General features: G+C 43.8%; 2 protein-coding genes across 2 annotated transcripts in view; one reads left to right on the forward strand and one right to left on the reverse strand.

Annotated features, from left to right (window-relative positions):
* Positions 1–38: 38 nt before the first annotated feature.
* Positions 39–2,763, forward strand: dda1 (DET1 and DDB1 associated 1). The gene is made up of 5 exons (XM_071520368.1): positions 39–364; positions 1,125–1,205; positions 1,435–1,486; positions 1,720–1,781; positions 2,009–2,763. Exons 1-5 carry the CDS (start codon positions 356–358, stop codon positions 2,111–2,113), a joined length of 309 nt encoding a protein of 102 aa, XP_071376469.1. The 5' UTR covers positions 39–355; the 3' UTR covers positions 2,114–2,763.
* Positions 2,764–8,089: 5,326 nt separating this feature from the next.
* Positions 8,090–23,797, reverse strand: part of ano8b (anoctamin 8b) — a 34,500-nt gene continuing 18,792 nt past the window's right edge. Inside the window, exons 3-19 of the mRNA XM_071520369.1 lie at positions 23,073–23,205; positions 18,826–18,964; positions 18,617–18,713; positions 17,847–17,963; positions 17,461–17,588; positions 16,916–17,077; positions 16,666–16,818; positions 15,818–15,944; positions 15,403–15,458; positions 15,196–15,270; positions 13,280–13,527; positions 12,404–12,563; positions 11,658–12,056; positions 10,867–11,058; positions 10,347–10,478; positions 9,418–9,528; positions 8,090–8,839 (exon numbers count right to left, since the gene is read on the reverse strand). Coding sequence (XP_071376470.1) covers positions 8,090–8,839; positions 9,418–9,528; positions 10,347–10,478; positions 10,867–11,058; positions 11,658–12,056; positions 12,404–12,563; positions 13,280–13,527; positions 15,196–15,270; positions 15,403–15,458; positions 15,818–15,944; positions 16,666–16,818; positions 16,916–17,077; positions 17,461–17,588; positions 17,847–17,963; positions 18,617–18,713; positions 18,826–18,964; positions 23,073–23,205 — 3,179 coding nt within the window. The remainder of the gene's footprint in view (positions 8,840–9,417; positions 9,529–10,346; positions 10,479–10,866; positions 11,059–11,657; positions 12,057–12,403; positions 12,564–13,279; positions 13,528–15,195; positions 15,271–15,402; positions 15,459–15,817; positions 15,945–16,665; positions 16,819–16,915; positions 17,078–17,460; positions 17,589–17,846; positions 17,964–18,616; positions 18,714–18,825; positions 18,965–23,072; positions 23,206–23,797) is intronic.

Consider the following 23,797-nt stretch of genomic DNA (forward strand, 5'->3'; position numbering starts at 1 on the left):
CGCTCTCGAGGCGTGGCCAGGGAAGCATCGCCACCATCTAGCCATCATGCTAGCTGAAGAAGTCCTGTGTAACTAGCCTGCTAACTCATGCTATGACAACTGCAGACTCTTTTAATGAGAATATTGTCAAGCTTTTCACGGATACCGTGATCTAGAATGGAAACAACAACTTGTATGTGAAGGGCGTCATTTTCTTCTGCAACAAGACCTGAGAGGACATCTGTCTCGGCTAGCTGCTTAGTAAGCTAGCGCGGCTAACCTTGCTCACACTGCCTGCCATCACGACCAGCACGGCAGACGAGCAAGCCAAGCTCCACAAGTCGGCGTATCGACGTTAGAAATATCTGCCATTATCATGGAGAAGGTAAATATCGCCTAAATATCTGCATAATGAAGCTGTAATACAGTTAGCTAGAGGAAAAATGCTAACTAGCGAGCTAGCTAACTTTAGGTAGCTGTTAGCCACACCTGCTTCTGCTTTTTTGGCATTCACCCAGGCCAAACCGGCATCGTTTTGTGGGACTCGTGCTTTGAGCTAGTCAGCTCTGACATGCTAATTTGATGCCACTTGCTATAGACTGTAGCTGATACATTCAGCTCAAGGTGAGAGGTAACTGACGACGTTAGATGGAAGACAGTTGAACCAAAAGAAGGCCCTTTAGCTTGCATATTGCTGAGATGAGGGAACGCCCAGTACCGGCTCAGTGACTATTGTCCTCTGTCATTTGCAGGGACTTACCACCCTATGTGTTTTTTATTACTGTTGCCCTCCTCTGTCTTCTTGACACCTGTATTGATATTACTCTGATTTCAGCTTTGCCTGCTCTGGTGACAGAATGTGCCCTGAATATCTACAGGCTTAATTTCTAGAAATGGATCATTTACTGTTCAGATCAGTAGAGACTAGGCTAAGGCCAACCCATCCATTTTAATGCACTAGTCCTATTTGACAGGTGAATAACAACAGAAATTAAAAAGAGGAATTACTGTGGAAGGCAGACACACAGATGACTCACTTGATTTGTGGTCTTTTGGGTCAGATGCAAGATGAAAGGGGAGGCCATAAGATTTTATAACAGACCAGACCTACTAGATCTACTGATCACATCACCCTCTTCCCACAGGCTGATTTCTTGAAAGGGCTCCCTGTCTACAATAAGAGCAACTTCAGCAGGTTCCATGCAGACTCTGTTTGTAAAGCATCTGTGAGTAGCCTATGGCAATATTTCTTTCCTTGAGAGGGGTTATTACCTCAGACTGTAATGAATCGGCACAGATTTGGCCATAGAATATCTCAATTATGGATAACAATGGTCTGATATGTCAACTTCTATCAAGACATAAATGACATAGAAGCCTGTTCCTTAACTTTAATATATGCTATATCAAAGGCATTAGGAGAAAGTGCAGCTGTAATTTGTGACCTGTTCACAGAACCGGAGGCCCTCTGTGTACCTTCCAACCCGTGAATACCCCTCAGAACAGAGTAAGTACCAAACCCACCGCAGAATACCAGGCTCAGGATCTTAACTACTGGGAGGAATTGCCTCAACCTTAAAGACTTGATTAAACAATAAAGCTCTATTGAGGAATCACATAATGTCAAACACCCTTTTTGTAGTTGATTACTGAAGTATTTTCACTACATAGGACGATTAAAATGGATCATAATTTGGCTGATATAATGTTGATAGTATTCTGGCTGTGTTTTCTCTACAGTTATTGTAACAGAGAAAACCAACATCCTCCTGCGCTACCTTCATCAGCAGTGGGACAAAAAGGTGAGCATGTTGGACCCACTTATGAGTCATGCACTACCAATTAATTTCCCAATTTTGTCTTCATTTATGGACAATTAACTTCTCAATCTTTATTAGGCTTCACTGTGCTGTAGGTTTTAATGATTATCTTAAACTTTTTAGCCTCATTAAACGGTAATTAACCAGTGGTCTTTGATAGTTGGATAATCATTGAGTTGCAGTTGTACTATCCACTTTTTGTCAAACAGAATGCAGCAAAGAAGAGGGAACAGGAACAAGGCGAGGGCGACAGCCCAGCACCCCCGAGGAAGATCGCCAGGACAGATAGCCAAGAGATGAATGAGGACTCATAAGTGTGTGTGTGTGTGTGTGTGTGTGTTTGCGTGTGTTTACAGGGCATAACCAATATAAAGGAAACAGTAAAGTCCCACCTTAATAAAGAGTTCTGGTGGTTCTGTAGTATGGCAGGGTGCATTTCCTGGCACTAAATCAACCCAGACATCCCATAGAGAACTAGTGAAATCCTAATAACTGCAACAACATTCTTAGTCCTCATCATCAGATGCATCTCTTTCTTAATGTGAACAGTGTGTTCCAGGATGAAGGAGCCCCCAGCAACAACGCCGCCACCCATGGTTTAATGGTCATGCTAATGAAGATAATGTAACCAGAAATCATCCTAAATGACATCTCCGATTATAAGAACATTTTACGCCAACATTTTTTCCTCTCTCTCTCTCAAAGTCACGGGTGGTGGCTGACGTTTACCTTGACCTTCTAGGACATAACTGAGCCATCACCATGGGAACTTCATACTGGTGTTGCTTTTATTTATCTTGGCCATGCCCTGTGTGTGTTTGTGGATGTGTGATTGTTTGTATGCATGCTGAGCTGTATGTATGTATGAGGTGAGTGAGTCGTTGAAAGAATGGCAGAGCTGATCGAGTGTCAGAGATGGACTTGACAGATCGAAGTCAGACACTACACTACCCTTAAAAACAGTCTCATACTGGTATGTGACTCGTGTAGCCTTCTGTCAAACTACTGGAGAGAGTCTGTCCTGATTTGTGCAAAGAGAACATTTTGTTACTGTTTTATTTTTATTATAACTATTATTGTTTATGTTTGGCAATGAGCTTCCTGCCAGCCACAGTGCCCACCCTCTCAGTTTCACTGCCCACTCTGCAGCCACACAGGGGCATTGCAACGTTTCTCCACACTGTTTGATTCAACAGAACCAAGAATGCACTGTGAAGAACTGCACAACGTAGGAGAAACTCTTCCAGAATTCCCCTTAGATTTGTGTTTATGGTCAATATGCATATCTCCATTCTATTTTGGGGCTTGTGCTTGTTGGTTTAAATGTTGTGTTGGTGTTTCTGAGAAATATTTTTACACCTAGCGCCGCCTTCTGGCTAATCAAGGCTGGTATGACAAATTGGATCAGCAATGGCTTGCTCTGATTTTTTGCTGCTCTTTCATCATAGGATGCAAGAGGAAACGAAGGAAAAAGATGCTGAAATATTGAATTGTGAATTATAATCTGTTAGAATTTTCAATTGCACAACTAGGTAACAGCACAGGTAGTGAAGAGAAGTATGTACAGTACATGTCTGGAAAAGGGAAAAAGTATACATTATGATGTGTGTAAATAATAGCCAGTGCCAGATGTAGTTTCTCCAATGGGATAACATTGTGTCTGCCTTTTGTAAAATAATACATGTCCATGGATATTGTAGAAGTAAAGAGAAGAGCTCTGATGCCCAGTGGATGTTATCTTGTCTTGCATGTTGATGTTTCCAGGGCAGGTCCAAGTATTCCTGGGCCAGTGATAAAACGTAGCGGGGTGGGGGGGTGGGGGGGTGAGGTCTTACCTTCCTATGGTTTAGGGAGATATCAGCCCTGTAACCGATCATTGTGGTTTGGCCACTTTTGTTCCCCCAGCTCAGGGCCTGGGACAGCTGCACCAGTGACGGCCCTGGATGGGTTTTGTCCGAGAGCCGCGCTGAGATGAACGCAGGGGGTTTAAAAGAGTATTATATTTTCTGCCATGGAATGCACAATAAGCATGCACAGCAAAGTGCAGTTGCCATCCTGCCTTGTTCCTGAGATTCAGTTTGTATTGGTGTCATATACTGTACAACACTGAATATAGACCTTTTTTAATGTTATTGTTGACACTGCCCGGCAAAGTCACGGCAAAGCCTCCTGTCCTCTTATCAGTAGATGCTGCAGTGTGGGTTGACAGTGTGGTCAGTCATCTTCCTCCCTACCTACAGTGTACATACCCTGTCTGTTTTTGAAGCGTAAAACCACGTTATGCTTCTGCTCCAATAGATTGACTGTTCTACAACACCCTAAGCCTTGCCCCATCTTATGTGTATTAGATCATATGTTCTTTTTAGCTTTGCTGAAATAAAACTGGATTGAAACTCAGTTTTTGTCACGTGATGCTTTTAATGGATGATTTTGTTTATTATTCAATCTCAGATTCTGAGTCCCAATATTGAGAGCAAAGTATGTGTGAGTGAGAGAATAACTTTTTTGCTGGAACAAGTGGGTCACAACACATGAAATACATTTTCAAATAGTTTTATTAACTATTTTTCAGGTCTTACAAAAATATGACAAAATAAATTAAAAGAAATAAATAATCCCATTTCCCAGTATTGTATTTTTCTTGAAAAGATTTTTTTTTTTGTACAGTGGTACATTGGAAGAGCATATGATGTCTTTTTCAGTAAGTGAGGCTTCCAGATGTCTTATCTTTAGCTCTGAGGTTAGGGTCAGGTTTCCATGTAGCTGTGGTGACAGTCTCACCTCTACACATCCATTCTTCAGATCCAACACAACACAGCACATTTACTAAATTCACTTACTCCTATCCCGCTGCTTCCACATGAGAATGATAGCACTTGTTATATCTAGATAAACCCAAAACACTTTTAAGAACCGCTGCTGCTTTGATATTGAATCACAGAAAGGGCTGATGAGCCTCAGTTGTCGGAGCTGATAAAGTTGTGTGTGGGACGCCTGTGCTCGGCCTGAGGGAAATGTGTGATGCTGATGTCTCCGGCATGGGATGTCTCTCGAGTGCCTCCTGTTTTTGTTAATATCCGAAGCTATTAAAGAACTATTAATTTACTTCAACTAACACTTATTTAGAGGAAGATTCTGCGCAGAGCTTCATAACAACAATCTGTGGAAGGAGAATTTGTTGCTGCTCCCAGGAGTGCAATAGAGAAATAAGTGAGCAAATTGGTTAATTCTATCCGGATGTATTCAGTGAAATTACAGCCCATTTAAGAGTTTTCCCTGAATAAGGAAGAACTACAAGGAGGCACTCCGCTCCACTGTGGTGTTGCAATAGCATCAGCAAATGGTCTTATCTCATCTGTGCCTGCTCTTTGAAACTGACTTCCCCTTTCATGATGAAGCTTCAAAAGATGACATATGAGGTCTATTGCATCATGGCATCATCCATCCCTGAAATCCAAATGCTGCAAGAATAAAGGTTTTAATGAGAATATGCTCCACTTCCGCTCTGCTATGCTAAGCCATCTGTATGAAAGCCTTGATCTCTAATATGCCGTTCCTGCCGTGAAGTATCCCTTTAACAATGACCAGCCTGTGAGAATGATATTCAAAGACACTGATGATATTCAATTTCCCTCGGCCTTGCGCTTCTAATTTTACATTTATAATAAACGATGACTTCCAGCTGCATAAAAGAACATAGAACGACAGTAAAATGACACTTTGACCACACAAATGGCTCTCCTTCCTCTTTCCTTATTGCATTCGACAAGTCAGTAAGAGATACCTCACCATCTTTTTGCCTTTCTGTGGAAGTACATTTTTATCCATCCTTTTGTTATTCCGCTGAACGGTGGACTAGTTTTACTGGAAAGTTATTACACAATGAAAGAGGCAGCAGTGGGCAGACACCTACTTGATGCTCATTGTCATCATCATCCCAGATCAGACTCATTTTGGGCACACAAAGCGATAGATGGATGAGATTATTATGCAGTGTGTCACGGGAGTTTCCTCATAGTAGACATGAGACACAGGAGAGATACAGTATGTGTGCATCTGATCCAGCCCACATGGAGAGAGAACTGCTCAGGATTGAAAGCCGATAACATTGACAAGTAACCAGTGAGGGGACACAAGGAAATGTTGTTTATTGTGTAGCTGGGACATGGTGCATAGAGTTTGGCGAGGGATAATGCAGTATGGATGGGACCTGCGGGGGGCTAGACTAGACTAGGATACTACAGCTAAGTCTCCTCTAAAACTCAATGTTATTGCAAAGATCCTTGCCAGAGGCGATGGTGTGGAAATGCATAGTTAATGTTTCCATCTCTCAGCCTGGCCGCTGAGCCAAGCTGAGTGTCTCTGTTATGCGGTGCAACGGCCTCTGCAAACTTCTTGATGTTCTCTGTGTGTGTGTGTGTGTGTGTGTTTGTGTGTGTGTCTTATCTAATGCCCAGTGGATACCAAGATACATATTTCCTTCCAAAGTGTTCCGAAACCGCAGCCCGGCCCTCCGATTCTGCAGTCGCTGCAACATCTGACACGGATGTCACGGATAGTGGTAAATCAGAACAACTGGTTCCACACAAAACATTTTGCTATGCAGATAAATTGCCTGCGCTCTGGCACCACCCTCTGGAGACCCTGCAGAGCTGAAAGAGTGGTGAGTGGTAGCTGATGGGCTCGCTTATTAAAGGAACATCATGTGTAGCATAAACAGCGATGAAATTAATGTACATGAGAACATATGTCTTGGATTTACAGTATAATCAGAAAGGTACCGCTTTGGTTAAAAAAAGGAAATGTCCATTCAACAATTAGCATTGCAATAAAGCAATACAGCAAATGGTACGTATAAAAAAGATATGGAGCTCAACATAAAAAAGAGCAACTATTGTAAAAAAAACAAAATGCCTCATATGAATGATTAGGAAGATCCCTTGGTTGTCAAGAGCAGGGATCAGTGGACAGACAGCATCTAGTGTGAAATGAGAAAAAGAAAACAATCCAGCTTTTGCATAATGTTATGAGGCAGGCTGGTGTTGGCCCTCCCCCCCTGCAGAGAGAGATGTGTTCCTATGCAGGGCGTCAGGGTTTAGTGCAAATGTTACCTCTTTTTAAACTCTACACTTGTCTGCCAAGTCTAGTTAGAGCCGTGTGTGTGTGTGGAAATGGAGCACCATCCATGTTTAAAACCATGTGTACAGGCTTGGATGGGGAACAGCACACAACAGGCTTCCATACTCCATCTTCCCATATTCTCAAAATCACCAAAGTCCACCTCTGCTTTTTTTTTTCTTCTCGCTTTCTGTCTCTCTTCCACTTTGCTCTCTCTCGGTACAAATACTAGTATGTGACAGCTTGTCTTGCTTAGCTCTCTTTACTTTCATTTCACACCTTTCTTCAAAACGACATATCCAGAACCACTGTCATTTTAACAAATCTGATATTGCCATCGGGATGGGAAGAAGTGTACCAAGCTCCGACATCACCTCCGCTTTGAAAATAAAGCTGGCGGTATATCGGGGATGCTTATTACAGGAGGGTTCATGTGATGATTGATCAGATTTGCAGTACTGTTTGTAATTAAAACACTGATTGATATTGCTTTTCCAATCGTTCCACTTCAATATAAAAGTGAAGGGCCCAAGAATCCCTCACAGTTAAAAATGAGACAGATATCTAATGACCATTTGTTTTTTGTGATAGCTAAGAACACTCTCAGTAGTTATTTGATGTAAAATCTGTGATTCTTTCACACCACTGTATATTTTTTTTTGAATCTTTTTTCCTCCATAACAGACTGTTATGTTCCAGTGGCAGGCCACCAAGATGCTTACAATTTCTGACTAAAAGAAATCAAGAAATACAGCTCTCTGCTTTAAAGGCTTAAAAATATCAGAAACGCAGCTCATGCATTTCTTTATGTATTGCAGACAAGGAAGGGTTTGTGTGTGTTTGTGTGTTTGTGTGTGTGTGTGTGTGTGTGTGTGTGTGTGTGTGTGTGTAAGGGAGTGAGTGTGTGTTTTTTCGGGCATGATAGGAGGGCTTATGTCTTTCTTATAAAGACTTCTTATTAGCCTGTATTTTGTCTTTCAGCAAAAAAAGCGGACCACCACAAGTCAACAGTCATCTTTCATCAGCTTCACCTCTCCCTCGCTCTGCTTCAGGGACGCGAACACACGGCCTGTGACAGCATGGAAGGCAGGTCGGGCCTTTCCTCACAGTAAACACCTCGCTTATTCAGCTTCCATGTAACCAAAGAGGAGTTTGCTCTTTGTCTGGGGCTACTAGACTTTAGGGCCGGCCGGGTCCAAGTCTGTCGAATGTCCGTTCTCGGACCCTTCCCCTCCGGGCGAGGGGATCTCGTCCGGGACCCCGTTCAAGTCGGACCTGGACGGTTGTCTGTCTGACGCCTGCGAGGACGATCCTTCCCCCGGTCTGGGTGGCTGCGCCCCGTTCACACACGTCCCCCCCTCTGACTTCCCAAAGTTAAACAGTTTCCCAGGGTTGAAGGCTTTGCTGGGTGACTGGGAACGCTCCTGAGAGCCGCTACCTGATGATGATGATGATGATGATGATACCGCTGTCGCCGCGGTATTGGAGGCCGTGGCGGCGGCAGCAGCGGCCGCCGCGGCAACTTCCTTCTTGTTCTCAGGCGACTTGAGGAATTTGAAGCTCAGGAACCCGGGGAGTTTTGGCTCGTTGCCGGTGGGCGACTGCGGGGAGCGGGCGCCTCCCGAGGAGAACTTGCTCTGCAGCGGGATGATCTGCTTCAGCTTCATCACATTATTGTTGGCCAGCAGAGAGCTGGGCCTCTTGGGCTTGTCCGACGCGCCGCCCCCTCCTCCCCCACCCCCGGGCCGCGATTTGCTGCCGTGACCCTTGTCGTGGTGGTGATCCCCGGAGGAGTCGCCCTTGCCGTCGTCCCGCTCCCTCTCCCTGCGGGCCATGTGCTCCGCCTGTCTCTGCCGCTCCTCCTCCTCCCTCTTCCTCCTCTGCAGCTGCTGGTAGTGCTGCTGCGCCTGCCGCTCATGCTTCTGCAAAGGGAGGGAAACATTCCCATAATGTATTTACTAGAATCAGCACGAACCCAACTAAGCATTACAATACTGCAGCGGTAACCGTCCTACAAATCTCTCATTGTGCATCTATCCTGCACTATTGCTGCAGGGGTCACTACAGCCTATTCTCTGGTGAATGTTGTAAAGTAGAACTGAACATATTATAACACAAAATGTGTCTCTCATAAGTCTGGGTGCTAGACCATTACTTGCTTCTTCTGGTTCTTCTGGCTGAAAAGTCACCAGAAATTGAAATACAAGTAATTTATCCCCAACAAGAAAGCTGCAGTGCAGTAGTACAACAAGCTTGCAGCATAAATTTTGGCTCCCACGATGGCTACATCTATAGATATTACATTACAGTACATTGCAGCAGAGATACTTAAATAATGAGGTAACTCTGGCAAGACAACAACACTGACGTATTAAGGCTTGTCCAGACTGCCTGAACAATTCAACTTTATTCCCTTCCTTGCAACTTTTCCATGACACCTATTATAGAAGTGAACTGTCACTTCAGTGCAACCTTGGCCTTAAGTTTTCTCGTGGTTTACCTTGAAGGCCTCCCTGCGCTGATACTCCAGTTTGGCCATCTCCTCTCCAACCCATGTGGGAATGTCAGGGATCGCCACGTGGATGATGTACTTCAGGAGGATGGCAAAGTGCTGCAGATGGACAGGCAGGCAGGCAAAGAACGTTTAGGAGGGGAGTAAAAGAGGATAATAATGCATGAAAATACAATCCTTATCAAAAAATGCACATAATGCCTCAGAATACGCTTTAAAGGTATGTTACTCGAGCTGAAGCTTGTACAACATTTGGGCCATAACATTCTCCCTCTGCTGGGCCTGACTTCATTATCAGGCCAGGACAGAGCTGTAGGCTGTTTACCTTCGTCTGAATATAGATGTGGCCTCAACAGGCTACAGAGTGCACAGCTGACAGAAATAAGATCTCAATATGTTACGAATAGTTGGAAAAACACGAGGAGCGCTTGGCTTTTTAACTTAAGTGCTGGTTGAGAAGCTGATCTCTGGTCAGTACTAAACAGCCCCGCCACAGAGCGGGTTACTGTCAGAGATCAGGTATCAGGGGATTTGCCAAGTACATAACACAGTACATAACTTATCACCCATATGTCTAGATTGAATAGAAGAGGCAATGTGGTGGGTCACAGGAAGATCAAAATGGCTCCCGTAGTTATGACAGAAATTGGGGTCAAAATATTTCTGTGTAAGACAAAGGTTATTGTATTGTTCTGATGCCACACATTCCTGCTAAGCCAGTGGAAAAACATGCAGTACACTAGCAAGTTTGCAGCCTAAATACCTGTCACATTTTCTTATTAGCCGACAAAAAATAGCAAAATATGTGCTGGATCACAAGAAAAAATGACGTTGAAAATGCTGGTGCACAGAGAAAAAAGTTTGAAAAGCACTTCTCTAAGCACTTCAGGCTGACAGGCGGAAATGAGCTGTGGTACCTCGAGGATGACGATGGAGATGATGGCCATCTCAGGGCTGAGCCAGGGGAAGAGGCGCTGCAGCTGGCCACACTGGCCAATCAGGTAACAATTGACTATGATGGCAATCAGGCCCATGGCTTCCATCGCAGTCTGCATGGGGACAAAAATACATTTCTGATATGCCGCTCCTTAGAATTGAATTTATGCGATGCTGCACTGTAAAAGAATTTATTCAGTGCAATTCAGTTCAGTTCAGTTCAGTTCCAGTCTGTTCAGTTCAATTTCATTCAATCATATCTAATCAGTTTACTACCTGAGACAAATTTAAGGTCATAGTTGCCCACCATAGTCACCAACCAGCAGACAATATATACAGCCTAGCATTAGTGAAGTACTGTTTTCATAATGATCAAGTGTAATGTTTTTTTTCCAACTTTCAAAATGGATCTAATTAGCCTCCGTCCCTCTGTCAGTTTGGGTCCCTGGCAGAAAACAACCCAAGAGCCCCCGATCAAGTGTATCATCTGTGATCTCTGACCTGCCACTGGCCGATGCTCTCCACCCTGAGTCCAAAGGGCCTCTGCAGGCCGGTGCAGAGCTTGAAGGCGTCGCTGCGGATCTCAATGATGTTGTTGATGAGAGCGCACATGGCAGCCAGAGGGAAGGCGGAGGAAAAGAGCACCACATAGCCAAACTGGACAAACATCTCCTGGTAGTCCTGGAAGGTGTCCTGAGAGGGACAAAAAGGACAATTAGGTCTATCAAGTAAGTACCATTATGAATGTTATTACTTGGCACAATTGTAATTGGAAGAATAAGAATCAGGCTTATATTCCTGGGAGAGGTTTTACTGTACACAAAGAAATTAGTTTTGAACACATGCAGAGCCTGCTGTTTGGAAAATCATACATTATATTCCTGTAGATCACTTGTGTGCTATAATAGGACCCAAAAGCAAACAGGATACTATCATAAAGCACATAGTAACTTATGCCCATATGGAACATGACCCAGAATTCATTCACACCACTTCAGATGCAGGCGTGGAGGTTGAAGGACTGTGTTGGACTGATATTACATTTCAGACGCCATCTCATGTATGAGACATGACCAAAATAAGTATGGGAAGAATGTAGGTGAATGGCTAGATGAGTGTGGCCCAGCTGGCAATATATATACTGTTTAATATACCTAATATTATACAACAATATACAGTCTCAATTCTTACAATTTATTGGAAAATAACTGATATCTGATGAGGAGAAAAAGTAGCACCCTTTGAAACCCAAAGCAGAGCAGCTTGAGTTTGGGTGTATTAGCTCTTCTTACCTCATAAGTCTGCATGCAGCTCTCTATCTCAGCCTGAGTGAGCGTGTTGCTCTCTCTCTCTTCGGGGGGGTCGATCCACGATTCCCTCTTAGTCTTAGGCTCTGCCCTCTCCAAGCTCCTGCCCCTTCTCCGGTGTCGCAGCGTCACGCCGCCCTCCGACCCAGAAGGCAGCGGGGCAGCAGTAGCAGCGGCGATGCCTTCGGCCGCCCCCGCCCCGCCCCCGCCCCCACCCCCGCCCCCGCCCGACTCCTTCACATCGTGGATGCCGTTGTCGTCGTCGTCGTCGCACATTTCAAATACAGAGGCAGGGTCCATTCCCTTCTCCACCATGGTGGGGCTCCCCTCCTCCAGGAAACTATCGTCTATTGGGGGGCCGCTGCAGGCTGGCCTTCTGTCCACCTTAACAACAACAACAACAATACCATTACCAATACTAATACCGTTACCAACAGTACCAATACCGATACCAATAGTACCAATACCGATACCAATACTAGTAGTACCAATACCAATACCAACACCACCAACAACAACAATAAGAAGAGTGGCAAAAAGTATACGACTACTACTACTACTACTACTACTACTAATAATAATAATAATAATAATAATAATAATAATAATGATACTAATGACTTGTTATATTTGTATAGCATCTTTCTTAACAAATGAACAAAGTGCTACAATAAAAGCATATTAACATCGCACAAAGTTATTATGTTAATATAGAGTGTGGTGCAGCGTACCTTCTCTATGAAGCTGACCTTCCTCAACTTCAAACCGCAGTCTATCAGACTTTCCTCCTCCGTCTCTCCTTCACTGAACCTCCCGCTGTCGGCCTCGTCCCTCTCCCCTCCCTCCTCCTCATCAGGCACCCCGCAGCCCCCGTTCAGACACTTCTTCTCCCTGGGATGGGACGAAGGCAAAAAGTGAGCGTTCTGATGGTGTATTCACTCGGTGCCGGCTGGCGTGAGTCATAACTGCATGCTGTGCACATGTCATAGGTCCATACAGATAAAGTTGCTTTCCATTTGCACCTGAGCTTCTCTGGTTTTAAGTGACTCATGCTTTGAATGTCGCTGTGAGTGACAACTGTAGATGTATAAATGTGACTATGTTTTTTTTACGCCAATCAAATTCACCTTCCCTCTAGTCTCTCCTGTATCCTTAGTATATCAGGGTTCAGATTAAAGTACTTTCAAGGCCTTGTCTGGTGAAATTCAAGGACTCAAAATGTTTTGGGGTAAGACATGACCTTGGTCAATTTTCTACATAATTTTTTTTACTTATGATCATGACAAATAAAAAAAATGAAGGTGAATTCATTAACTTTGAAATAACTGAGCTGAGGCATATTGATGACTTTGAGTGCTGCATTTTATTAAAAACAAAGATCCTTTCAGATCCTTTCAAGGCCATCTACTCATTTTCAAAGACTGTTAAGGCCTTTTCAATGCCCATAGGAACCCTGTTATATGCTTATTATAATGTATCAATTTAACTAAATGTATAATTTTAAGTAATAGTTTTAGTCAGTCCCTTGCACCTCTACATGTGTATTTTATTTAAGTGTATGCATTCATTTGTATTGATTGAATGAGAGTATAAGTAATGAATTTCACCTTCTGTCTGGGTGTCCCACCCCGGGCCGGGTGCCCCTCAGGCCGGGTCCTGGCATGGTCTGGTCGGTGGGAGAGGCCTGGGCTTTCCCTGCTGCCAGCCGGGCGTATTTGAGCAGCGCCGAGAGCAGCAGGTCCCACACGGCTCGCAGTGTGAGCTCGCCCAGCTTGTGGCGCTCATACAGGTAAGGCTGCAGCACCTCCTTCACATTTTGGAGGAACTGGCGTATGATGAGCAGAGTGGCCAGCATCTGACAAGGGGAGACAGAGAGGAACAGTCACAAGGAATGAAGTGTTGCTGCCTGACTGAACACAGAGTACTGCACAAGGAATCAGAGCATCCAAAAGAAGCGCTACGGATACTCAGACTGAAGGACTTAATAACACTAATACCTTGCAGAACAAATGCAAGTCACACACAATGGGAAGAACCAAAATGACAAATGAGTTTCACTCAACACTCACAACCAAGCGGTGGGTATATCTTGGCGGCCCTTTCATACAGACACAAAAGCTATACACTTTACAAAATTGCAGACAAAGTGATACAAGGCGGCGCAAAGCTTACTATCCTTTATTGACTTTAATCTAACAGCAATTCATTCCAAGTCAAATAACGCTGACGCATTATCTACTGTAGCTACAGCACAGAATGCAAACTCAAAACCACAATAAATTCCAGACAAGGACACGGACAGAACTTATTTTCAGCCAATGATGGGAGGAGATACTGTTCTCACCACAGATACCCCAGAGTTGCAACAAACACTGGCAAAGTCAGTGTTTGTTCAGACAGAACGCCAGGTTGTTTTATATTCAGACATACAGGCATACGCGAGACGAAAAGTAAACATGCTGCAGCAAATATTTGTGGAAACATGGCTGTACTGGTTAGGATTGGGGAAACTATAAAAGCAGCGCAGGTGATGGAAACAGATCATGACAAGCTCAATGGGTGTAAGAGAGGTGGCACACCAGCTGAGAGTGTAACAGAAACTGACAGACAGAGTGAGAAATGGAGGCATGAGTGGTGAGTCTTATTGGAAAAAACAATTCGCACAAACTGCACTTAAAGAAAGGGCAATAAAGAAATCCACCGTGACTATTAGTTAGACAGGGAAAAGACGGATGGCAACAATACTCAAATAATATTGAATGATGGCCAGATAGGCATGTGAAGTGAAAGGGAGAATATCATGAAGATGGGGGGAGGATTCAGAGGGTTTCAATCAGACACAAACTAAAGCACACAGAAAACACCGAGCATGTAAAAACCCAGGCATAACTGACATTGCAAGTCTAATCTACAGACTATCAAGTTAAAATTCACCATTGCATCAAACAGGCCATGTATGCACCAAGCAGGGAAAGTTGAAACACCAACCGGAACATTTCATAAAAACCACCAGATATCATACATGCGCTTGTAATCCCTACAAATGCACAACAAGACAGAGCTAAGATGTTCATAACATCTAGCAGGTTGGTAGCTCATGACATGCCTGACACGCGGCATGCATGGGGCTAGGGTGGTCAGGCCGGTCTGGAATTGACCTTTGACCTCCAACCCCAGAGTTATACTTTGGACCCGAGCAAAGCCCTGAAGACCCAGGGGATCGAGACCACAAGCATCAGGATCTTGAGGAAGAGGAAAGGCAGCACATTTGCCCGGACCTGCCTCAGCAGACTCTTGCACAGAAACAACACCAGCATCATCTTCCACAGAGGGAGAAACGGAGGGATGGATAGAGAGATGGAGAGCAGAATGCATAGATGGACAGTGAGGAATACATGTAAAAAGATGCAGAGTGGAGAGCGAGGAATACATGTGAGGAGGGAGGGATTTTAGTGGATGGGACAATGACAGATGGTGGAGGTGAAAAGAATCTGCTGATGCGTGATGGAGAAATGTTTCCTACCTCTTTCAGGCGCTCCATGTCTTTGAGGTAGAATCCAATGTAAAAAAGGCTGAGATAAGAATTTACAAACTGAAACTGCAAGAGAAAGGAAGAATTAGGTGTCATGAAGAGAGGCAATATGCTGGTGTGAATATGGAAACTTGTTTAAAAAATTAGATTGCAAATCACATCGTTATGATACATTTCATTTGATAAACAGCCACTCACAAGAACCATTTTGATGATGAGATTTTTCTCATAGGCACTCTGGAGTCTGTAGTTTTCTGTGGAAGCACAATGCAAAAAACACACTGTCAGCATTATCAGTACTACTGCACCAGCACAACTGTGTCAACATAAAATAGTAAACTGAACATACTTTCTCTTACAAAATGTACAATACTGCAAAATGAAAACTCTCATTTTCTCTTTAGTAGCATTTGAAAGAAACAGTATTAAGGATCCTTGAAGGGCATCGAAGAATGTCTTTTATGAAAACAATCTTTCAATGAGATAATCTTTAAGAATATTCTTTTTTTTTTTAGACCAATTGAATGTGGAGTTAATGATGTTCCACACTTTTAACGCAAGTATGCACTGTCTTTAATTGATACGGCAATAAACGTGGAAGCTTGAATCTCACCCATGTCATTGAGCCAGCAGGCGATTTTCCTGTACACCTCGTCACATGCAGTCACAGTGATAGCCAGCATGATTTTGGGGATGAAGCGGGCTAGCCGAGGCATTTCCTTGATCCCCATCACAAACTCCTGCAGAAACACAATCACAGCTTTTCACTGAACTCACTGGTCAACGCCAAGACAGCACAGACAGGAACAACAATGCTGCACAGCATGTACAGGCTTCTGTTCGCTCCCAGATATGAAATAGGCAGTTCAAGCTCTAAGTACATTCACTCTGTGTTCAGGAAGACAAAAGTACAGAAAATGTCCTCCTAACTCTCTCACATGAACATGCCATTGATTATCCATTCTTCACTTCTGCCATTGGTGATTATTGGCATTTATTCTTGTCTGTTTGCAAGTTTGTTTAGGTATATTTCATTAAGTAAGGGACTGGGAAGACATTAAGGAAACAGTGAGGTAGCCAAAAATAACATAAGAACACTACTCTTTTGTTTTGTGAAGGACAAGAGAATAGCACAAAATGTTTTGGTGACCCTTATTTCCATTGAGGTCCTGTAGCACAGACCTACAATTTGAAGGAGATGACATTTTCTCTTGTACTGTACTTTGACATAATTGCAGTGCACTGTACAATGCTAAATTAATTCCCCCATCGTTAGGGTCAAGTAATAATACATAACCATCACAGAAATCAGACTTTTGACAATACTTCCTGCACCGGTGCATCCATCCTTAAAAGGGATTCTGCAGCACTAAAGCAGGATAGATGTATGGTGTGGAAACGACTACTGCTACATCCACACAGGCAGCAGACACATATCTCAGATTCTGACAACTGACCGACCTGCAGCTCGAAGCAGATGAGCATAGCCAGGAAGACGAAACAGAGGCAGAGGATACAGATGGGCAGGCTGACCAGCCACCTGAACACGCGCCTCCGCCACGGAGGGTAGTAGAACTCCTCACATCCCGTTATGGGACTGCAGCGCTTCACTCCCTGCAGGGGGAAGAGAGGGGGAAAAGTATGAAAGGGCATGAAAGAGGAGGAAAGGAGAGGAGAGGAGAGGAGAGGAGAGAGAGACAGCTCCTCTCACCCTAAACTGTGGCCGTGGCTCCTCCAGGGACTCAGCGGGGGTGTCCAGTGTTCCCCACTTGTAGGCCAGCTCCGCCCCCCTCCTCTTCCACCGCTCCAGGAACAGAGTGGCCCACACCACGTTGAACAGCGCAAACACCACACAGCAGATGTCACGGCTTGTCTGAAGGACACACACACACACAAACACACATCCACTTGACTGTGAAAATCAAATGGTTCCAAACCCTGAGCTCAAATCATGAACTGTAAAACATACAAAGCAAACCCCTGTTCTTAATACTTACTGTTATCTTTAATTTCCCCAAATATCTACAGCTACTTTTCAACATTTCTTCTGTGAAATGCCCTACCAAAAAGCATGCTCTGCACTGTTCCAGGAACAATGTATCCTACACCTTTACTCATCAGAGTACTGTAAGTTTTCTTTTCCTGTATTTGTAAACTTGTCTCTGGAAAGAATGGGAGATAGTTATCCTGAAAAGTGTAGGGGCGTCAACCCTTTTTTCACAAAAAAAGGGTTGATGCCATGTGTTTTCTCCTCACCTGGTCTGACTCAGTGAGCATCCACAGCACAAAGCCGATGACAGCAGGATATAGCATGGAAGTGGTGTAGAAACCCAGCCAGGCAAAATACATGGCGATCTTCACCCCAAAGTAGTCACAGATATCATCTGCAAACACCAGACACAGAGGAAAGAAAAAACACAATGAATAAGTTAATTTATTATAGTCATTATAACATAATACACTGTAGTGCAGAATAAAAAAAAGTAGTGAGGAAGGAAACATGAGCAAAATATGGGATGGGAAAAGTGTCAAAAGTATTGCTTTCTTGTGGTCGTACTGGTTTTTATGTTAAGTCATGATATTGTTGTGTGTGTCTGCATACGTGTGTGTGTGTGTGTGTGTGTGTGTGTTGTTCCACTGACCTAAGGGCTGTTTCTCACAAACGGCCTGGACCCAAGACTTCATCAGCTGACTGAGGATCCTCTGCTCATGGAGAGGAAACACCTGCTGGATCACACCTCGCGCACTCAGCTCAGGGACTGGAGAGAGAGAGAGAGAGAGGGGGGGGGGTTCAAATACAATGACATAAGAATAAAATATTCTGAAAAAGCTATTCCAGGTTTCATGACCTTGCTAAATAATAAAAAGCTTCCTTTTTTGTTGGGAGAGGATAAAAATACTGCATTGGCGAGCAGCTAAGTTTGTCTACTCCAGCCACACTGCAAGGCAAAATACGTAAGTAGTGTAAAGCTTACACTTACGCTTTACAGCTATAATATTCCAACATGCAGATGAATGTATTAATACATACATATTACATGTACAACGTATCTACCTAATGTTACATTGTAGGGTACATGTGACAACTTGTACTTGTATTTTCTTTAATCATGTGATCATACTCTTATGCTCACTTTACTTTAGAGAAAGAAAGAGAGAGAGAAAGAGAGAGAGAGAGAGAGACAGAGAGAGAGATAGAAATGCACATGGAAGCAGAGTAGATACAGAGAAAGAAAACAAATGCTATTTGCTGTTGTAAGGCGATCAGATCCATCATGTTTGGATCCTTGTGGGCGTAGGCCAAAACCAACTGGAGGGTTGTTTTCAAAGCTTACCAGAGAACTGCCCTCTGTTTAATAAAGACAAACATCAAGTGTCTGGTAATACCGGACTGTTAACTGATGGTGCTTACTGATTGGCTGGCCCTCTAGGAAGTTGATATTATGAAGCACCTCCCCCTGTTTGGCACGTAGATTGTCCAGCCAGTACTTAATGATGCTCTGCCTTTCCTGTAGGGAACAAACGACAGAGAAAGAGGGTGAGGGTAGTGTATGTGTGTGTGTGTGTGTGTGTGTGTGTGTGTGTGTGTGTGTGTGTGTGTGTTTGTGCACTAACACTAACCTGTGAGGTAAAGAAGCACAGCTCGCTCTCGATGTTCTCATAGATGTAGTCCTCCTCACAGGAGAAGCTGCGTGTTCCTCCTCCAAACTCTGGCTTCACAGCTTTCCTCAGTCCCATCTCCTCAGCACCTCGCAACAAACTGCAGAGAGAGAGAGAGAGAGAGAGACGTTAAAGGAAAAACCCAACCTCAATATGTCTTGTTGCTGCATTGCATTCTGGTCTGTTGAGGCTACTGTCAGTGGAGAAATTGGTCTCTCTTCCTCTTCTACAATGGATTTCTCCCTGTGTGACTGTTGGTGCAAAATGGTGAGTCTAGAAAGAAGCTTTTTCTCTTCGATTCTGACTCACACCAAAACCTGACGTTTACTGTTGATGTTTCAGATAGCTGAGAGATGTTCTGCTATTAAACTCAATTGTAGTCTATATGTGATGTCACATTGTCTAGGTTTGGCCAGTTATCCCAGGAATAAGAAATATACACCACCAAACAACAAACTGGGCCCAGAAATGCAAGGTACAGTGCCAATAGCTGGTTTGTGTGAAAGTGTTTTAGGGTGGAATTTTCCTTTAAGCCCCTACACACCACACACACACACACACACACACACACACATATATGCACAAACAAACACACAACACACAAGTCCCCCAACTCTCCTTCTCTCACACCCTCACCTCATCACCCTCTCTGATCATCTCATTTCCCATCCTCCCCTGCTCTCTCCTCTTCACCCTTCATGCCTTCCTCCCCTCCTCCCCTCTCTCCATCCTCCTTCCTCTCTTCCCTTCCCCCCGCTCTCCTCCCCTCTCACCTTCACTCTCCATCCCTTTATCTCTCCATCTTCTCTCCGCTCCTTTTCTCTCACCACTCCCCCCCCCCCCCCCCCCATCCCCCTTCACCCCATCATCCTGCTCTCCTCTCCTTCTGTCCTTCCCAGTGGCTTTGTGCTGAAATCACAATAATAATGCAGCACCACGCCCTCTGTTCCCTACTGGCTGACAGCTCACCTCTCTCACACACATATAAACACACACACACACACACACACAAACACACACACACACACACACACACACAGAAACACAGCCTAGGTGGGCCTGTAACGTCCATCCATCATGCAGCTACAGCCACATGGAGGACCAGTACAGTGAGGTGCGTTCAACACCATGATGGATTACAGCAGAAATGTGAGGTGTAAGCTTCTGTACCACCGCTGAATACTGCTTAGCCCGCACCATGATAACAGCAAAGGTCCTCGTCTGAGAGAAAAGCAAGGCTGTATCTGTTCAGACCAACTGTTTAGTAATCCAAGCCAATAACGGCGAGGCCTTTCAGAGGTGTGCAGCTCCTGCCGCTGCCAGGAATCTTAATGAGATTCTCCCTCACCTCCCTCTCTGGCGCCCAACCTCTTATTTAATCAAAAACTTTATTGCCTTTTTCCACTCGCTCTCTCTCTCTAAATACAAGGGGTCTTAATTTGGAGACGCGGTCAAAGACGGCGCGTGGACGAGGCTAACCTTGTGAGAGAGAGAGTGGAATACTGCTGAGGGAGGGCTGCAAAAAGAGCAGCGCTGTGGGTTTATGCTAATTTGGCAAAAATATCCATCAGACGTAATGTAAAACTCAGCAGAACGCAGTGGAATAAATAGCCAAGTCAGAGCTGAGGAATGGATAATGGATGGCATGTCAGGTAAGAGAGGAAGAGGAGGGGGAGGAGGAGAAGGAGGGAGACACCTGTACATTAGTGTCTGACTGAGAGTGTTCGCTAATTGCGCTTTCTACTGGACTTGTTTTCACTGCAAGAAATGGAGATGGGTTTTGGAAACGGCCCAAGCAGCAACACTGCTGCTGGATGGTTGCTTCTCTCCCTCAAGAGACTGTGTTGAAAATCCTGCGTTACTAGCAAAAAAAAAGAAATAACAATAATGTGACAACCAGAGGTGAACTGAAGCCAGGTTCCCCAGTTGAGGAGCCACTCTGCCACCTTAATGCTACCATACCTGATACGAATGTAATTCAAAATGATTATGTAACACCGAATCAATTCCAAACCCAAAAGCGAGAATAATACTATCACAGTTGGGGGGATAATATTACAGTAAATATGCCTATGTATGATGGATAAAACAGTTCAGTTTCACTTGACACAATAGCCCAGCAAACCACCTGCAGCCCCCAGTCGGCCGTTACTCTCACACAGGCAAACCCACATTCTCGCTGCTTCACTATGCAACGGGAATTACTATTCAAGGTGAATTAGAGATGATGGCATAGTTTCTGGGTTATCTTTTCTATCACTTAAAATGTAGGTCAGCCCATCTACCTGCATGTGTGTGTGTGAGTGTGTGTGTGTCAGGAGAGAGCATGCATGGTGTCACACGGCAATCTGCCTTGAGCTGTTCATTTAAAACACACTGGCACACTTTCAGCGAGCGTTGGCTCCATCCCCCGCCTCTTTTCCCTCCCTACCACTCCTCTCTTTGTCTCTCTCTCTCTCTCTCTGTCTCTCTCTCTCTCTCTTTGTCTCTCTCAGTCTCTCTCTGCCTCTCTCGTCTTTCCTTCTGGCCAGATCCACCTGTCTATTCCTATTCCATTCATAGGTAAAAAGGCTTGCTTGAGACTCTCTGGGTTTTTTGCGAGGCCCTTGTTAAATGCACAGTCAGCAAAGCGGACTTAACATCTGACAAGCGGTGAAATGCATTACGGAGCAGTGAGTGCCACCCTGCTCCCCTGGATTGTATTTCTCCGTTTTTATACACTAAAGTCTACACTATGATTAAATTGACCCTGCGCTCATCCCCAAATCCCATGGGGGATTTGCCAAAAAAAAAAGGGAACTGAGCTCCGTCGGACCCGGTCTGGGCAGTGTAATCAGAGAAAATACAATTCATACTGTTTAGCCTGACTCTAACCTTCTGTAAGACGTTAAATAATCCACGGTGCAACAGCCAGAAGCAGAGGAGTGGTGCCTGTTAAACCAGGAACCATGGCAGCTTTACTAATGATTCAGCGTGTAAGAGCTAGACTGCTGTGCCGTACTAAATATGTATAATACCATGATAAAGTAAGGTACCTGTATTATGCTGGAGTCCCTGGCACAGAACAACAGGGATATTTTTGTCTTTGAATACATCTTAATCCCAAAATACGCACATATAAATAACCTCAAACTACCTACAGAGGAAGTTATATATACTGCAGTATTTACTCATCGGTTTGTTAGTTCATTTTGTTTCTGTGGTGTGAAGTTACTGCTGCAGCTTCTTTGTCCATTTCTGGATGTTTTTGACATCAGATCGACTTCATCGTACAGGAATGGCAAGAGTGACAAGTCACAAGGTGCTGCGCTCCAGGTAAAAGTCAAAGGTAAACTCTAGTTACCCTAAGAGGACGACCCAGTAACCAGACACCTGTCAGCAGTAACTCTATCTTCACTGTAGCCCAGAACCCATTCTAATGGAAACAAATAGGCAGGGTGATTAAGTCATACAGCTGCAGTTCAAACAGCAGCGACCACACTGCCTGTGTAACATCACAGTCAGGCCAGAAAAGACAAGGGTGGTTTTCAGATACGATGAGCAAGTTCATACACGACTACAGCATAATACAGCCGGCTTGGAGTACTGATCAACTGATGCTAATAGTTGACGTTCACTATCAAAGGGAAGTCAGAGATCTTTTATGAAATAGTGAAATTTAGTGAAATTCTACATGTACCATAGCTTTGTAATAATCTCTAATTTATGTATACTTGATAAAGTCTTGTGCTTTTCCTGATGTTTGTCCTTTATCATTCTGTTCTATGGTTGGTTGTTGATCAGTTAGATCTAGTTAGGTTCATTCTCTGTAAAGTCCTTTGAGACATACAGTACATGCGATAAAGGGCTATATAAATAAACAAACTTGAACTTGAACTTCAAAATGCTCCACCTCATTTTTTTTTAATTCTTAATATTTATATTTACTTTTTTTCTGGGAGGGGATGTATTAGGATTACTGTTATTTAACTTTTTATCTATTGAATCATATTTTTTTCTTTTTCATACTTTTCCTTTTTTCACTCATTTATTGTATTCTGTTCCTTAGTTTTGTCAATTTAAATTAGAACAGCAGCAAATACATCCCAGCCTCCCGTGACCCTGAAAAGGAATAAGCGCATAAAGAAAATGAAGTACTGAATGAATGAATGAATAACAATAGACAGCCTGTGTATAGAGCAGAACTCTCCTCTGAGCCGACTGCTTACTTTTCATATGTAGCGGTGACGAAGAATGCGTAGACTCGTGTGTGCTTATGGTGTCGGATTTGGATGATGAGCTCTGGGATTCCCAGCCGGATGTGGTTCAGTAGCCATAGCAACGTGTGGTCATCTGTACTGTCTGTGGCAGAGAAGACAAAATAAAAACACATTTCCATCCATACAGTACACCCACAGTCTTGCACTAATGTTACTGAGCAGCTGGAGGTTAAGTGTCGCACTAATGAACACTTTGATGTGAGTTGGTGAGGATGAGGAGGACTCTTCCTCTCTGCTTCCTCTACTGGTTCAGAAATTTAAACGAGTAATCTTCCGATCATAAACCTTCTCTAAACTTCAGGCTACTGTTGAGAAGGTTATTGATGTGTCATCTTAGCATCATCTTCATCAATATTATCTTCATCAAAAACAACATACAATTTTAATGATAAGGTCCCGTTTCCACTGTGCTGGAAGATAGTACTGGTTCAAAACACTTTCGGGTGTTCAGTGGTTGGTTTGGGAACTCTGTGCTTTATAAGAGACACATATTCACCTGAAATGAATTGAAATGAAAGAAATTAAAGGAATGATAGATTCTCATTCTTCATTCTGGAGAATGAGAATGTAATTTACAGGCTTTTTTAACTGTTAAACAAAATTGAGGCTGTGGTAAACATAGCAAAGAAATGCAAGTATAAGAGTGTTTCATACTGCATGTTTGTGTTTGGCAG

The sequence above is a fragment of the Centroberyx affinis genome, unplaced genomic scaffold, assembly GCF_046629955.1.
Source record: "Centroberyx affinis isolate AG114_WGS23_722 - 3 ecotype Tasmania unplaced genomic scaffold, CSIRO-AGI_Caff_v1 ptg000793l_1, whole genome shotgun sequence".
NCBI lineage: Eukaryota > Metazoa > Chordata > Actinopteri > Beryciformes > Berycidae > Centroberyx > Centroberyx affinis.

What these genes read in the sequence shown, in the direction of transcription:
- dda1 (XM_071520368.1), top strand. An exon ending in ACTCTGTTTGTAAAGCATCT is followed by an intron (nt 1,206 to 1,434) that starts GTGAGTAGCCTA and finishes ACCTGTTCACAG; the next exon opens with AACCGGAGGCCCTCTGTGTA. An exon ending in TGAATACCCCTCAGAACAGA is followed by an intron (nt 1,487 to 1,719) that starts GTAAGTACCAAA and finishes TTTTCTCTACAG; the next exon opens with TTATTGTAACAGAGAAAACC.